The 18,055-nt window shown below is 36.4% G+C and overlaps 2 protein-coding genes across 5 annotated transcripts in view; one reads left to right on the top strand and one right to left on the bottom strand.

Moving 5' to 3' along the window:
* Positions 1 to 18,055, top strand: part of VMP1 (vacuole membrane protein 1) — a 127,296-nt gene that overhangs the window by 10,236 nt on the left and 99,005 nt on the right. Inside the window, exons 1-3 of one of the 2 annotated variants that reach the window (XM_042965520.1) lie at positions 1,438 to 1,456; positions 13,409 to 13,510; positions 16,063 to 16,198. In XM_042965520.1, the coding sequence (XP_042821454.1) occupies positions 13,435 to 13,510; positions 16,063 to 16,198 (212 nt within the window). In that variant the 5' untranslated portion in view covers positions 1,438 to 1,456; positions 13,409 to 13,434. Of the gene's footprint in view, positions 1 to 1,437; positions 1,457 to 13,408; positions 13,511 to 16,062; positions 16,199 to 18,055 lie in introns of those variants that run through there. The other variant, XM_007086742.3, reaches the window with a different exon arrangement.
* Positions 1 to 18,055, bottom strand: part of PTRH2 (peptidyl-tRNA hydrolase 2) — a 56,117-nt gene that overhangs the window by 16,765 nt on the left and 21,297 nt on the right. The gene's annotated exons all lie outside the window — the stretch shown is intronic.

Here is an 18,055-nt window from a genome sequence, read left to right as displayed (position 1 = left end):
GTGGGTCTAATTCTGTATTCTCTATTCTGTTTCACTGATCTGTGTCTGTCCTTTTGCCAAAACCACACTGTCATTACTGTAACTTTATAATAAATCTTGAAATCAGTTAGTGCAAGTCTTACAACTCTGCTCTTGATCCAAATTGTTTTAGCTATTCTAAGTTTTTTGCATTTCCATGTAAATTTGAATCCACTTGTCACTTTTGAGTTTTTAAAAAACCTGCTTGAGTTTTGATTTAGATTGCATTAAACCTATACATCAGTTTGAGGGAAATTGTCATAATAACAATATTGAGTCTTTCAAATGATCAACATGGTATATTTCCCTGTGTATTTAGGCCCTCTGTAATTTCTTTTCTTACTGTTTTAGAATAGGTCTTGCATGTATGTTATTAAACTTACCTCTTTTTTTTTTTGAAAGTGTCCAAAATGGTTTTATTTTTTTTCCCCTCTATTTTTTTAAAAATATAGTTTATTGTCAAATCGGCTAACATATAGTACGTAAAATGTGCTCTTGGTTTTTGGGGTAGATTCCTGTGGTTCATTGCTTACATACAACACCCAGTGCTCATCCCAACATAAACTTACCTCTTAAATATTTTACGTTTCAGATGCTATTGTAAATGAAATTTTTTTAAAAAGGTTTTTTTAGTGTTTATTTTTGAGAGAGACAGAGTGTGAGTCGGGGGAGGGGCAGAGAGAGAGAGGGAGACACAGAATCTGAGGCAGGCTCCAGGCTCTGAGCTGTCAGCACAAAGCAGGGCTTTGATGAATTTGATGCAGGGCTCAAACTCACAGACTGAGAGATCATGACCCAAGCCGAAGTCAGACGCTTAACCAACTGAGCCACCCAGGTGCTCTGTAAAATTTTTAAATTTAAATTTCTAATTTTTTATTCCAGGTATATAATAGAGAGTTGGTTTTTACACCTGTGACCTTACCAAATTCATTTTTTAGTTCCAGTAGTTCTGAGCATTTTTCAGTTTTCTCTTATTTTGACCCATGAGTTATTTAAAACTGTGCATTAGCTTCTGAGTGTGTATAAATTTTATATTTTTGTTACTAAAGTTTGGCACAATTTCTGAATTATCAGAGAATGTGGTCCCTGATGCCCATTCTTTGGAATATGTTGAGACTGGTCTCTTGACTTAATCAAGATAAGTGGGTTTAAAAATTCATATTCTCTGACATTAGATGCTGAATCTTATATATATCCATTCCTACCCTTTATTATTGTTTTTAACATTTCTTTCTCCGTAATTCTACTGACTGCTGCCTTTTTTTCAATGTTTATTTTTGAGAGAGAGTGCACAAGTTGGGGAGGGGCAGAGCAAGAGAGGGAGACAGAATGCAAAGCAGACTCCAGGCTCCGAGCTGTCAGTGAAGAACCTGACCTCACGAACTGTGAAATCATGACCTGAACCAAAGTTGGATGCTTAACTGACTGAGCCACCCAGGTGCCCCCCAACATTTTATTTCTTAATTGTATTGTTCAAATCTTTTATCTTCACTGAATATTTTTCTTTGCTTGAAATATCAGTAACAGTTCTTTTTAAATCTACAAATATAGTGTTGGATTTATCCATTTCTCCATGTATTTTTATGTTATAAATTTTTTTAAGTTTATTTATTACTGAGCGAGAAAGGGAGAGAGAGAATTTCAGGCAGACTCTATACCGTTAGCGTGGAACCTGATACAGGGCTTGTCCAGTGCTTAACCAACTGAGCCACTCATGTGCCCCTATTATAAATTTTGCTGCTATATTGTATTAGTGCTTTCAAATTTAGAATTATTATATTTTCCTGGTGAATTGAAACTTTTATTATTATGTTCTGTGTCCCTAATAATGACTTTTGTCTTTCGTCTTATTTTCAGCCTTTCTGTGTCCTTATAAAAAAGCATGGATTTTTAAAAAATACAGTTTGCAATCTTTTTAAAGCGATTTGATAGTTTTTTAAACAATTGAGAACCCTTTAAAAAAAAATATTTGTTTTTGAGAGAGAGTGCACACACACGTGCACACACAGGGGAGGGGTGGAGAGAGAATACCAAGCAGGCTCCACACTGTCAGCGCAGAGCCCCACACAGGGCTTGAACTCATAAACCATGAGATCATGACCTGAGCTGAAATGAAGAGTTAGCCACTTAACCACCTGAGCCACCCAGGTACCCCTAAAATGATAAGTTTAATCTGTTTATGTTTATTTTGATTATTGACATATTTGGACTATTCGGACTTCTTTCTATCAAGCACTATTTTGAAGCTCCCAAACTTTAGAACACATTAGATCTCATCTTTCTCTTCCATATTTATATACCATTATCCAACTTTCTTTTTAAAATTATTGTCACAGACACTTTTATTATTTTATACAATACTTGGTTAAACACCCTTATTTATTGCCTACCATTAATGTCTTTATTTTATTGGGCACACAAGTCTAGACTAGCTATTTTATCTCAAAAACTCTGATATTATTCCATTATTTCATGGCTTTCATTGTTGCTGTTGAGAGTTCTGCTTCCATTCTAACCGTTCTTCCATTTCTTAACAATTTGTCCTTTTTGACTTTTTTCAAGATCAAGACTTACATTAGTGTTCTGCAATTTGATTGCAGTGTTTCTGGTTAAGACTCATTTTTATTTGTTCTACTTGGGATATATTGTACTTCCTAGATTGATGGGCTCAGTTTTGGAAATTTTAGGTCTTTATTTTTTGAATTTACATTTCTCCTATTTTTTATATTCTTCTGAGTTTGCAATTAAACAAATGATAGACCTTCTCATTCTGTCTTCTGTGTCTCTTATTTGCTTATATTTTCTATCTTTGCTGCGTCCTTAATAAATTCCCTGGATAGCTCATCCAATTAATCTGTATTTGACCCGTGCATTTTATCCATTGGCTTTTAATTTCAGCACTTATTACTTTTAGAATTTCCATTTACTTTTCTTTCCTTCAAATCTATTTAGTTGGGGTAGTTTGTATTGTGTGCTCATTTTTGTAATTGCATCCTTTGTTCAGTAAACATTTTATACATAACTATTCTATAATATATTTACCCTGCACCTGAATCTCTAGTACCTGTTGTTCTTGTTCTGAAGGGGTAGAGGATTGGTAGAGCAGTTGGAGGTGTCTGTATTGATAGTGGCTTGTTTTCTGGTACTTCTGTGAGTTTATTGATTGATCTTACTCTGTTGGAGTCCAGCAAACCTAATTTACAAAGAGGGTTTACTTCTGCCTCTGCTTAAAGCTAGAAAGGCACCTCTGATTTGGGACTACATCAGTAGTGCTTGGGGTTGTAGCAGAAGAAATATTCTCTATCCTCTTTGAGTCTCTTGCTGGGCCTAGGGATTAAACTGATATAAAATACATTTGTAGGGGCGTCTGGATGGCTCAGTCGGTCATGATCTCACGGTTCGTGGGACTTCAGCTCAGGTCATGATCTCACGGTTCATGGGTTTGAGCCCCACATTGGGCCCTCTGCTGTCAGCACAGAGCCCGCTTCCAATTCTCTGTCTCCCTCTCTGTTTGCCCCTCCCCTGTTCATTCTCTCTCTCTCAAAAATAAATAAATATTAAAAAAAAAAAGACAGTAGGAGAAAATCATACAAACTTTACTAATTTTTTAACATGTAAATGGGAACCTTCACAAGAGAATGAAGACCCAAAGAAGTGACCAGAGCAGGAAACTTTTATACCTTTTAGATCAAGAAACAATAAATTTGTGAAGAATTGACAAGACAAAGAAGTTTATTCTAGTAAATGGTGAAGAAATAACTAGAAAGATAAGGGTTAATTTAATACAGTTTGTACGGATTTGTCAGCCCCAGGTTTCCCGTCTCTATGTTAAGAATGTCTTCCTCCTGGTACGGCCGGGGGGGGGCTTTTACCTGGGAGTTTTATTTCCCGCTGTCAGGAAGAAAAAAGAAAGTCAAAGTGTCCTTCTTGTACCTGCCATTTCTTAAAAGTACCTTTAATTCAAAGGAATCAATATGCCTAAGTGGCATATTTTGGGGTGACATTCTGTTTTTCTTCATGGGTTTCTGCCCAAAGAGGAAGTCACAAGTATAGCTTCTCATCTCCAAAGTTCAGTCTTTCTACAGGGATGTTGCTGTAGGAAGCTTCTCAGGGTAGCCTGAGCCCTCTCAATTGCCAGTTGCTCTTCTCAGTTTCTTTCCTACTGCTCAGGTTTTCTTCTGTTCCCACTCTGCTTCACAAGTACCCTAGCTCTTAGACCATTCAGTCTCTGTAGGTCTGTTGTATAGTTTACTTATTTTTTGGAGGGATGGAAGGGACCTTGGAGACTGCCTCTTCCCTTTGTGAAACCAGTGATGTCTCAAAGAATTTGTCCAATTTAGCGTGTAGTTTCTATAGAGAAGAAGGAACCCTCAAAATTCCTAGTGCATGTACCTGACTTCATATAGTAAATGTTACTGAAAAGTTTATATTTTTGCACGTATATTATTTTGTTATTTTATGAAACCCTATCTTGAAGGCATGTGGGTGCTAAGAATTCATCGATACATATAATGACACCATAATTTACCTACTCAGTAGGTTCAAATTTTCCTAAGATAGAAGTGAAGGTCCCTAGATGATTATTATCAGGAAACTATTTAATATTTAAGAGAAAATGAAACACAAAATAGCCTTTAAAGTGGGCAAAGAATGACAATTCAATGTAGAAAATGCTGTAGGAAATTCTGTCTCTTTAATGTTGAATGACCAAAAAATACCAACAGTTATTTCCATTTACCCATCTTAATAGGTGTAGTGGGGACATTACTACTATTTTGATGCATGGATAACATATAACAAGTTCTAGTATTTTTCCAAACAATGGGTAATAAAAAAAATTCTGTTTCATAGGTCATAAAGTTTGAAATTATCTGGATCAAATCCTTCATTTTGATTCAAATAATTTGAAATGTGTATTTTTGTCATTTGCAAGTATTCTGTGATGTAACTTTCTCTCGTTGAATTTTTTTTAATGTTTATTATTGAGAGAGAGAGAGAGAGAGAATAGGGAGAGGGGCAGAGAGAGGGAGACACAGAATCTAAAGCAGGCTCCAGGCTCTGAGCTGTCAGCACAGAGCCCGATGTGGGGCTTGAATCCACGAGCTGTGAGATCATGACCTGAGCCAAAGTCGGACGCTCAACTGACTGAGCCACCCAGGCACCCCTAACTTATTTTCATATTAATGACTTATATAGGCTAGTTTATAAACCCCAAGTATTTAGGGGCAATAAAGTAAGGAGTCTATTTAGCAATCTGAATTTAAAATTTTGTCAGAAATACACAAACAGTAAGAAACCCACAAAGGAATTACTAAAAGAAGCAAAGGTGAAATCTGATTTTGATGACAGGCCTTTATTTGTCTGTTTGTGAGAATCAACAGAGATGAGTGTTCTCTTAATTCTGCTAATGGGGAATGTTTTGTAAATACCATAACATGCTAAACCTTTGGGACTACTTTATTATCATTTTTTTTTCTATGACTCCAGAATTTCTTGATAAGAAATGAAAGCACTCTGGGGCACCTGGGTGGCTCAGTCGGTTAAGCGGCCGACTTCGGCTCAGGTCATGATCTCGCGGCCCGTGAGTTCGAGCCCCGCGTCGGGCTCTGTGCTGACAGCTCAGAGCCTGGAGCCTGTTTTCAGATTCTGTGTCTCCCTCTTTCTCTGACCCTCTCCTGTTCATGCTCTCTCTCTGTCTCAAAAATGAATAAATGTTAAAAATAAAAAAAATTAAAAAAAAAAAAGGAATTGAAAGCACTCTCACAAAGACTGTGTAGTAGAAGAAATGTTGAATTTGGAGTTGGAAACATGAGGTTGAACTCTCACTTTGCCATTTATATGCTGCTGAATTGCTATTTAGAGCCTTTGAGCCCAGAGTTTCTCATTTGTAGAAGGCAGGAATAAAAATAACTGTTCCCTACACAGGTTTGTTAGCATCAAATTAACTAATCTATATGTAAACAATAAATCATTATACAGAGTAGGTATTGTTGCATAAATCCAAACTCTGGCCTTGGGTCGGGTAGAATTCTTAGACTATTAGAATAGAAAGAAAATTATGGCAGTAATTTATGTGTCTGATAATTGGTTGAGGAAAGAGAATCAGAGATTGAGAGTAACATTTCCAAGGTCTTACAGTTAGCTGAATCTCCCAGCTCTGGAATGTTACTCGTTTTGCTGGTTTAATTTTTTTTAAGTTTATTTACTTTGGGAGAGAGAGAGAGAGCACACACAAGCAGGGCAGGAGCAGAGAAAGAATCCCAAGCGGGCTCCACACTGTCAGCACAGAGCCAGATGCAGGGCTTCACCCACAAACTGCGAGATCATGACTTGAGCTGAAACCAAGAGTTGAACTCTTAACCAACTGAGCCATCCAGGTGCCCCTACTGTTTTAATTCTTGATCTTACTCCCCCATCTTTTTGGTGAAAATGTTTTGCTGAAATTGCACTGATTAAGAAAAAATGAATATTTAGTAGATTGAGAGAAAATGAGAAATGGGATTTTTCAAGCTGTGATTTTATAAGTTATATATTTTCTGCATTGAAATAAAGTCATGTTTTTACACAAAGAAACATAAAATTATTTTTTTACATATTGGAAGTGAGAGATAAACAATCCCCCCAAACCTATCAAACTCTGAAGAAGGGGGTCCGTAAAATGTCCTCTAGGTTGTATCTTTTTAAAATATGGATTCTTGGGGGTGCCTGGGTGGCTCAGTCAGTTAAGCCTCTGACTTCGGCTCAGATCATGATCTCACCATTTGTGAGTTCAAGCCCCATATCAGGCTCTGTGCTGACAGCTCAGAGCCTGGAGCCTGCTTCAGATTCTGTCTCCCTCTCTCTCTGCCGCTCCCACACTCGCACTCTGTGTTTCTCTCTCTCAGAAATAAATAAACATTAAAAAAAATTTTTTTAATATTTAAAATTTTATTTAATTAAAAATTAGATCTGCAGGTTCTGTGTTGACAGTGTGGAGCCTGCTTGGGATTCTCTCTCACTCCCTCTCTCTCTGCCCCTCCTGTGCTCTCAAGATAAATAGATCTGGAGCAGTGACCTTTTCAACAATTAGAAGACTGTGACAAGTTTAATGTATTTTACACTTCACTAAGTTAGGTTGATGGACCTTTTAGGCCATAAATATATACTCTCATAAACTGCTAACCCATTATTGGGAGATACATTGAAGTTTTGAATGCATTTAAATTGTATCCTAACTTGGGGCTTTATTTATGTTTGTTTGTTTTATTTTTTTCCCCTTTTTTAAATTTAAATTTTAGTTAGCATACAGTGCCATATTGATTTCGGGAACAGAATTCAGTGGCTCATCACTTACACACAACACCCAGGGCTAACCAAATAAGTGATCCCCTTAGTACCCATCACCCATCTAGCCCACCTCCCACATACCTCCCTCTGTCAACCCCATAGTTTGTTCTCTATCAAGAGTCTCTTGTGATTTGTTTCCTTCTTTTCTCCACCCCCCCCTTTCATATGTTCATCTGTTCTGTTTCTTAAATTCCATGTATGAGTGAAATCATATGGTATTTGTCTTCTCTGATTGACTTATTTTGCTTAGCATATTTTGAGTTTTTAATTTGTCTAATTCTTCAAAACTTTAGAAAGTTCCAAAGGATTCAAGGATTTTTTTTTCATACATTCTTATTCAAATAATGCATTTTCAGAGAACACACTTTTACACTGCCACAGCCATGTGATGATCTCTGGCTCTTATAGTCAGATGATCCAATAGTCACTGATATTGTTCATGGTGTTTGGATTAGCTTTGGCTTTTTACCCTTGCACAAGTGGAAAACTGTATCAAAGCCTCACTGATCAAGATATATTTATTACCCTTTACTTAGATTATTTATTAAGTTTCCAATAATAAATTGCAATTGCTTTATCTTCACAGTTGTAGAGAAATCTATAGCTATTTTGAAGTAGTCTGTGAATGAATGTACTAAATAGTCCAATTAAGTACCTACATGCTTCTCAAAGCAAGAAAGATTACTGAAATATATTCAGGTTGAAATACAATATTTAATTGGCTGTCTTTGCATGCCTTGCATGAAGAACGGTGTACATTATTGAGAAAGCCGACTTAATATTTTTGTGAGAAAGTAGAATCATTTGAATAAATGGTTTTCTTACAAGGAAGTGTGTTCATTTTATCTTGGAATACAGTGGCCAAGAAAATTAGAGTCAATGGCTTCATCACTCTTATTTTCTTTTCCTTTTCATCTTGTTAAATTCTACACACTAACTCATATTACTCTGGGAGTTGCTATTTTCATGTCATCCTTAAGTGTTTTTTGTTTTGCTTTAGGGAACTCAGAGTAACTTAGTTTCACATTGTTTTTGCATTACAAGTGCAGCTAATGTTTAAAATGAATGGAGTATTATAGTCTTAGCAGTAGATGTACAACCTACAAAGAACCTTTGTGAGCTGATTTTAGCAGCATTTTCTCAGCACTTCTGACAGAAACAGAAGACCCCACATATTTTAATATCAACCTTTGATTTATTTTTTTATTTTAAAATTTTTATTTATTTTTGAGAGGGTGGGGAGGAGCAGAGAAAGAGGGAGACACAGAATCCAAAGCAGGCTTCAGGCTCTGAGCTGTCAGCACAGAGCCCAACATAGGGCTCAAATCCACGAGTCGTGAGATCATGATCTGAGCTGAAATGGGATGCTTAACTGACTGAACCACCCAGGCACCCCTCAACCTTTTATTTTAAATGCTTCAGCATTTTCAGATTGAAAATCTGCTAGTTACAACATTTTAAGGCATTTCTTTTATCTAGAAGATACAAGAAGATACATTTCTTGTATCTTTACAATGAAAATTATTATTTGATGTTTGAGTTATGCTTCTTTCCTATTTCTGTCTTCTCATCCTAGCCATAGACCTTTAGAGTTTAACAGTCTCATTCTTGGGATGCCTGGGTGGCTCAGTTAAGTGTACACTTTTTAAAAAATATTTGTTTTTGAGAGAGAGAGAATGCGTGTGTGCGCGAGTGGGGGAGGAGCAGAGAGGGAGAGAGAGAATCCCAAGCAGGCTCTACACTGTCAGTGCAGAGCCTGACACAGAGCTTGAACTCACAAACTGTGAGATCATGACTCGAGCCGAAATCAAGAGTCAGATGCTTAATTGACTGAGCCACCCAGGCACCCCGAGCCTTCAACTCTTAAGTCACATTTATGGACCAGCTCTTAGAATATCTTATTTCCTTCCATAGATTGAGCTTGTCTCTTTCAAAATTCTTAGAAGAATTTAGTTTTGGGACTTGGGGGTGTCTTACCATAGGTCAGTGTACTCCCTGGTATTATTGAGACCACCTTGTATCTGGATCCTACCTCTAGGTTTGTCACTGACTTATGATTGAGGAAGATGGGGACAAAAATATTTCAAGGGAATTTTAAAAGACAGTAGTGTAAAATATTTTCAAAAATGGTTAAAATGCAAAAATTTTGATACTTTTATAAGCTTAGTTGTTTAGAACACAGGTAGTTTTTTGCATGTTTTGCTTTATAGTTCTTTGGGGAATGGCAAATGGTTTTTAAAAGTTGTTTTTAAAACTATGAACTTATTTTGTTTGTAAGAAGTATACTGATGAAAAGAAAACAACTTAGTTCCTTTGGTTATTTCTTACAAAACAAAATTCCAGACTATTTTGTTTTCTAGAGAATTTTTTGAGTAGGAAATGTCAGTAAGCTGTTTTCTTTTGTAGCGTATTGTGTAAGAACACATTATTTGCTCAAATGAAAATTCCTGTTGCAATATCTTTAAAAACATCTTCAAATAATTGCATAATACCATTATTATAAGTAAGTACTCCAATGAACTCAAATTGTTTTGGATAAACTTTTATCTCTTAAAGATGATTACTACAGGAAAGAGTAAAGCTGGGGAAATGAGTTCAGTTATCACATTGTTTGGCTGGAGGGCAAGTTTTAGAATCTTTTCTTCACAGTGCACATGCCCTTTTGTGACTTGTTAATCTTTTTGTCGCAAATTAATTACATGTTATTTATTGTGATGTAGGTAAATGGCTGTTCATCTATGAAATGAATTGCCTACAGATTTTGGCTGAATATGAACATATGTGGTTTTAAGTATTTATAGTATGGCTTCTAGTTAAATGATTAGAAGATAGAAGATCCAAAACTCCTTTATTATATGGTCCATTTCAAACATCCTCAGTTAATTTTATTAATAAAGCCCAGAAAGCATGATTTGTGGAATAGAGTTACATTTTGTGAACCTATTATGATGCTCTGGTCTTAGAGAATTCCACAGAATAACTTCATTCATTTTTCTGTGTCCTTTTAATTGCTTGGCTATATTTATATTGTCTTTTGAAAACACCTTCATATAAGTATGACTTAAGTTCGCAGAATCAAACTTCCAGCTTTTATGAACTCTTCTGAATGTACTGTCCTCTGAACTTCTGTATTTTGTCCTGTACTTTCTTCCTCCTTATCATTGTAGCTAGTATATATTGAGTTCATATAAAAGGTAAGACAATATATTATTATTTTATACACATTACCTTGTTTAATTCTCACAGTAAACCTTTGATACGTGTCATGTTACCTCTATTTTACAGGTTAAAGAAACTGATGTTTAGAGAGATTTAGAAATTTGTCCAATTCATGGAGTAGATACTTGTGAAGTTTGAGTTTCAATCCAGTTCTGTTAGACTCTAAAACCTGTTTTCTTCCCACTAGGTTGGATACTATATATCTGTTTCATTTTAAGTGAAGTCCTGTGCTCATCTGGCTTCCCTACCAGAAGGAAGGACCCTTGGAGTGCCTGGATGGCTCAGTCAGTTGAGCTTCCCACATGGTTTCAGCTTGGGTCATGATCTCATGCTGGCAGTGTGGAGCCTGCTTGGGATTCTCTCTCCTCCTCTCTCTCTGCCACTCCCCTGCAAAATAACTATATAAAAAAAATTTTTTAAGTTAAAAAAAAAAAAGAAAGAAGGACCCTCTGGAGGACAAAGACCTTGTTTTATTCATATTTATGTCTCCAGAGCCTGGTACAGATCCCAGAATTTTTTAAATGAGCACTTAATGAAAGATACTGACATCACTGAATGGTAGCAGTGAAGCATGTAGTTTCTTTTCTTTTTTTTTTTTTAAATGTTTATTTATTTTTGAGAGAGAGAGAGAGAGAGAGAGAGAGAGAGGTAGAGCATGAGCAGGAGAGGGGCAGAGAGAGAGGGAGACACAGAATCTGAAGCAGGCTCCGGGCTCTGAGCTATCAGCACAGAGCCTGACATGGGACTTGAACCCACAGACCGTGAGATCATGACCTGAGCTGAAGTTGGACACTCAACCGACTGAGCCACCCAGGCGCCCCTGTAGTTTCTAAAGTATAGTCAGTTTACTGGTTCATGTACCTCCTATCCTTTTGATGTGGTTATACACAGGTGTGCATGCCCAAATACACATACACACACTATTTCATCCTTAGTGATCCTGTGACAGTGAGAATTTTTGTTCTCATTTTGTAGATCATAAAATCAAGATTGAGGGTCGCCTGGCTGGCTCAGTTGGTAGAGCATGTGTCTCTTGATCTTGATGTTATGAGTTCAAGGCCCATGTTGGGTGTAGAGATGACTTTGAAATAAAATCTAAAAATAAACACATTAAACAAGAAAATCGATATCTAGAAAAAATGAGACTTGCTTAAGATGATACCACTAGTTAGTGGCAAATCTGTGATGCAAATCCAGATCTTCAAACTTTATTTTTTTATTTTATTTTTATTTTTATTTTTTAATGTTTATTAATTTTTGAGGGAGAGAGGGAGACAGAATCCGAAACAGGCTCCAGGCTCTGAGCTGTCAGCACAGAGCCCGATGCAGTGCTCAAACTCACAAACCACGAGATTATGTCCTGAGCCAAAATTGGACACTTAACTGACTGAGTCGCCCAGGTGCCCCAAGATTTTCAAACTTTAAATCTTATAATCATCTACTCCAGGCTATCCATCTGTGCTAATTGAATCCTATACTTCATTTCTTAATATGTTTATTTGCTTGTTGAGAAATGATGGCAAGAAAACAAAGATATCCACAAATGGTTGTGTCTAAGACACCTTCTTTTGAAGTGATGAATGTATGCTCTTTGCTCAGTCTGTCTGTCTATCTATCTGTTGAGAGAGAGAGAGCAGGGAAGGGGCAGAGAGAGGAGAGGGAGAATCCCAAGCAGGCTCCGCACTGTCAGCGCAGAGCCCGATGCAGGGCTCAAACTCAAGAACCGTGAGATCAGGACCTGGGCGAAAATCAAGTCAGACACTTAACTGACTCAGCCACCCAGTTGCCCCCAGTCTTTTTATATATACATAATATTTCATTTATTTTCCATTATGAAGCATAAATTTGGGGAGCAGTAATTATAGTTAGAATTTTTGTGAAGGGGGCATCTGGCTGGAGTGGGTAGAGCATGTGACTCTTGATCTCAAGGTTGTGAGTTCGAGCCCCACGTTTGGTATAGAGATTACTTAAAATCTTAAAAGAAAAAAAAGAATTTTAGTTAAGGAATAAAATAGTCCCAGCTCACAAACTATAGGAAGACTGAACCCATGACCATATCAAATTCTAATCAGCTGAATATAGGTCTAGCAAGATTCGTGACACATGCAGAGGGTATTAAGGAGTCTGTATTGCAGACTTGATTGACGTACTGTGCTTCTTAAGTAGAAAGAGTTGCCATACTAATACCTGAAAGAATGATAAGTTATAGGCAATCTGATGTTTTTGTGTAGAATAATCACGTCAGCACAATTTATATGTTGTAATACAGGGATTTAAAGTAAAAATATATATCTACATGTGTAATATGAGACACGATATAAAGAGTACATTTAACATATCTTAAACATTTAGGATTTTTCTTTTATTAGGCTCATATTATTTTTTCAGTAGAATTTTTTTCCTAAATAAAATTGGTCTTTGATCTGTATCAACATTTTTGACATGTTTGATAGTATATTCATTTTTTTCTAGTAATGCTAAAAGAACTAAAAGACTGGTAAATTTGAGTAGGTAGTGTATATGATACTAAATTACGGGTTAGAAAGACTTTAGCTTATCAATATTTGAAGATGCTAGTATTTTATATTTTGCAGTGGACAAATTGCCTCCAAGTTTTAATCTGGAAAAGGTTTACAACTACATGGCTTTTATATTTTTACTACTTCTATTAGAGTTTCTATACAAATTATTCAAATCTTGATTATAAAAGAGAAGATGAAAGTGTAAACACATTATTCAAACAGCATGCAGAATATCACTACCATGTTGTTTCTCAGTTTTATTCAGTCATAAATGCAAAGCAGAAATATGTAACATGTCATTGGATTTTATTTTGCTTTACTAGCTCCTCAAGAGTTACTGATCTATGAAATGGCAGAGAATGGAAAAAATTGTGACCAGAGACGTGTAGCAATGAACAAGGAACAATATAATGGAAACTTCACAGGTATGGTGATTTGGAGAGAGAAGATCTACAGGTTTAAATGATATCCTTTTCAGTGGAGTAAAATAGAAATATATCTAATATTTACTGTCTTTTGTTAATATATGATAAGTATGTGAGATTCTTATATATTTTATATAACATTAAAGAATTCCCCCCTGCCTCTTATCTGTGTTTTGTTTTTCCACAGTTTCAGTTCCCCATGGCCAACTGCAGTCCAGAAACAGAATGATCTATTGTCAGAACATCAGTAATAGCCTAATGCCACATCACAATGCCTACATCATTCACTTCACTTCATCTTATCACATAAGCATTTTATCATCTCACATAATCTCAAGAAGAAGGACAGTACAATAAGATATTTTAAGAGAGTTACATTCATATAACTTTTATTAAACTATATTTTTATGATTATTTTATTATTGGTTATTGCTGTCAATCTTACTATGTCTAATTTATAAACTTTAGCATAACTATGTAGATATAGGAAAAAACATAGTTATATATAGAATTCAGTACTCTCTGGATTCAGGCATCCACTGGGCATCTTAGAACATGTCCCCCACGGATGAGGGGGGGACTACAGTAATTATCTTTTTTTACCCCTCTTAGTAAATGAAATTTATGGGTCCGGGCCTATATGGTGAATTTTCACAGTGATAGCAGAAGCAGCCTAGCCATAGTTTCATCACCAGTGTTCTGGGTACAAGGTTATTATTTGTTAATCTTATGCTGTGGTCAGTATTTATTTGGCTTTGTTTGGTGCTCAGTGTTATCATGCTATTTTGTAACTTTAGAAGTAGATTGTAAATTTACTTATTACACTAATCCTAAATGTACAATTATCAAAAAGTCAATGTGATTATTGTGAGTTTATTTTATTTTATTTTAAATTTTTTTTATTCATTTTTGAAAGAAGACAGAGAGAGACAGAACGTGAGCAGGGGAGAGGCAGAGAGAGAGGGAGACACAGAATCTGAAGCAGGCTCCAGGCTCTGAGCTGTCAGCACAGAGCCCGATGTGGGGCTTGAACCCACGGACCGTGAGATCATGACCTGAGCTGAAGTCGGACGCTTAACCGACTGAGCCATTCAGGCGCTCCTATTGTGGGTTTATTTTAAAATTTTCATTTGCAACAAATAAATTTATACTTTAACCAAATTTGGAATTTGTAGTAAATTTAAGTATATTTAACACTTATTCAAATATTTAAAAAAAATAATAAAAGGCCCTGAAAGCCCTGAAACTATGGCTTTTATTTATATAGATGGTTAAAGTAGGAACTTTCCTTCATGTGTTTAAAGGAAATGAAGGCTTTTTCACTTCTGTTAATTATAATGGTTTTCTTCTTGATTTGTAGTTGTTTGACATCTTAAACATACTGCAAATTATATTCCAGCATGGTAATATTCTATTATAGAAATTCTCTTACATTGGAAGAAGTGCAAGCTATCTGAAATAGTAGTTTCTGTGTTTTGATCACTACATTGCCTTGCAGGGCACATTTTGCAGCACTTATCTGACTTTCAGGTTACTCTGATTATTGATAAATTTTATATCATTGCACCCAAAATTTCAGGATGTAGAGATAAGCATGCATATGTCATAGTCTCTTCACATTAGTGTGAAGTAACTTCACAATAGTAGCTTTTGCATGTTGTTTTTTTCTTTCCTTTCTCTCAATAAGCATGTACATTTATATATTCTTCCCCTGCTGCCTAACCCCTTGGAATTTAAAATTAATGTCAGTATGACACACTTACTGCCCTGTCCTGTGGTATTTTTTAACTTTGTATTTCCTAGAGATTGTGCTATAACTGTAGTCTTCGTTATGGCTGCTTAGTATTCCATTGTATCAGTATACATACTTTAACCACTCCTCTGTCTTCCGTTAACATTTAGGTTGTTTATAATTTTTTGCCAAGACAAGTAACACTGCATTGAATAAACTTGTACAAAAGACATATCACTTCATACCTAATCATTCTTAGAAATGGGATTATTGGGTTATAGGGTATATGCATTTGTAATTTTGATAATAACTTTGTACACTTACTAAGTGTCAGAGTCTTCTGAGAGCTTCACATATATTAACTCATTTAATCTTTGTGATGACCCTAAAGAAGTTAAGTACTATGTTCATCTTCATTTCAGAAAAGAAAAAACTGAGAGATAGAAGGGTTAACTAACTTGCCTGCTGTCTCATGACTTGTAGGCAAGATTTGGAACCAAGTAGTTTGCTGTCCCATTTTGAGCTCTAAACCACTTTGCTCTGTGATGCGATACTAAATCACCTTTCATGGAAGGTGGGCTAACTTAGTATCCCAGTAGTGTACAAGAAAAGTAACTTGTGTCCTGACAATAATTGCTAAAATAGTCCTCAGAGCAGAGCAGAATCACCTAACCCAGAGGTATCATAACGTGAATCACATTGCTTATTTTTTGAGGTTTGTATGCAGTCCTTCAAATGTGATATGGGAAAGTAGGTGAATTTTTAAAGTGATTGGGAAAAGTGAACATTCTCTTTTAACTTCTGCACTAATGTTTTTCAGACCCTTCTTCAATGAATGAAAAGAAGAGGAGGGATCGGGAAGAGAGGCAGAATATTGTCCTGTGGAGACAGCCACTCATTACCTTGCAGTATTTTTCTCTGGAAATCCTAGTAATCTTGAAGGAATGGACCTCAAAGTAAAGAGTCTTCCATTACCTTTTAAATAAATTTTATTTACTAATTTTAGAAATCTTTAACAATCTCCTACTCTCTACCTCCTGCTCTTTCCATATGAATTAGTTAAATTTATTTATTTTTATTTTTTATTTTTTTAACATTTTTATTTACTTTTGAGAGAGACAGAGACAGAATGTGAGTGGGTTAGGGGCAGAGAGAGAGGGAGACACAGAAGCAGAAGCAGGCTCCAGGCCCTGAGCTGTCAGCACAGAGCCTGACGTGGGGCTCGAACTCATGAGCTGTGAGATCATGACCTGAGCCAAAGTTGGATGCTCAACCGACTGAGCCACCCAGGCGCCCCCAAATTTAGAATGTTTTAGGAATATGTTTATTTTCCTTTCTATAGTTTCAAGAAAAATAGGGAACATACTGCTATTTGCTCACTAGATTATTGCAATTGACTTCTGTCTCATGTTGAATCTTTTACACAAAGGATAACATAGGAAACAAGACTTTTTTCTTCTGGCTTTACCTTTAAGAGAACTTAGGCCTGTGTACACCAGATACACTGAATCTTTAGTAGGACAGAGTTCAGGATACATGGCACTTTTACTGACAGTTTCAGCCAGTGAAAGAGGACTCTGCCCTGGAAATGTGTTATATCTTTAGTACTTATCAGGCCTGTTTCAGATATCATAAAGAACAAGTTGAACTTTTACATGCCTTATCATTTTGAGCTTGGTTTCCAAATTATTATTATTATTATTTTATTTATTTATTTTTTTTTAAGAGAAAGAGAGAGAGCATGGATGCAAGTTGGGGAGAGGGGCAGAGGGAGAGAGAGAGATTCCCAAGTAGTCTCCATGTTCAGTGTGGAGCCCAATGCAGGGCTTGATTCCATGAGCCTGGGATCATGACCTAAGCCAAAATCAAAAGCCAAATGTTCAACTGACTGAGCCACCCAGGTGCCCCATCTTTTTTTGTTTTTTCATTATTATTATTTTTTAATTTGCATCCTAGTGAGTTAGCATATAGTGCAATAATGATTTCAGGAGTAGAATCCAGTGATTCATCCCCTGCATATAACACCCAGTGCTTATCTCAACAAGTATCTTCCTTTGTTTTCTTTTTTTTTAAATACATTTATTCATTTTTGAGAGACAGAGACAGAATGTGAGTGGGAGAGGGGCAGAGTGAGGGAGACACAGAATCTGAAGCAGGCTCCATGCTTTGAGCTCTCAGCACAGAGCCTGATGGGGGGCTTGAACTCACAGACTGGGAGATCATGACCTGAGCTGAAGTCAGACGCTTAACTGACTGAACCACCTAGGCACCCCACCAACAAGTATCTTTCTTAATGCCACTTGCCCGTTTGGCCCATCCCTCCACCCATAACCCCTCCAACAACCCTCAGTTTGTTCTCTATATTTAAGAGTCTCTTATGTTTTGTCCCATCCCTGTTTCCATATTATTTTTGCTTCCCTTCCCTTATGTTCATCTGTTTTGTATCTTAAATTCCACATGAGTAAAGTCATATATTTGTCTTTCTCTGACTGATTTTGCTTAGCAAAAATCTGTGACTTATACACTCTAGTTCCATCCACAGTGTTGCAAATGGCAAGATTTCATTGCTTTTGATCGCTGAGTAATACTCCATTGTATATATATACCACATCTTCTTTACCCATTCCTCTGTCGTGGACATTTGGGCTCTTTCCATACTTGGGCTGTTGTTGATAGTGCTGCATGGGGTGCATGTGCGCCTTGGAAACAGCATACCTGTGTCTTTTGGATAAATACCTAGTGGTGCAATTGCTGGGTCGTAAGGTAGTTCTATTTTTAATTTTTTGAGGACCCTCCATACAATTTTCCAGAGC

The sequence above is a fragment of the Panthera tigris genome, chromosome E1, assembly GCF_018350195.1.
Source record: "Panthera tigris isolate Pti1 chromosome E1, P.tigris_Pti1_mat1.1, whole genome shotgun sequence".
Classification (NCBI taxonomy): Eukaryota; Metazoa; Chordata; class Mammalia; order Carnivora; family Felidae; genus Panthera; species Panthera tigris.
Note: the sequence above shows the minus strand (reverse complement) of the source record. Positions and strands in the feature narration are given on the sequence as shown.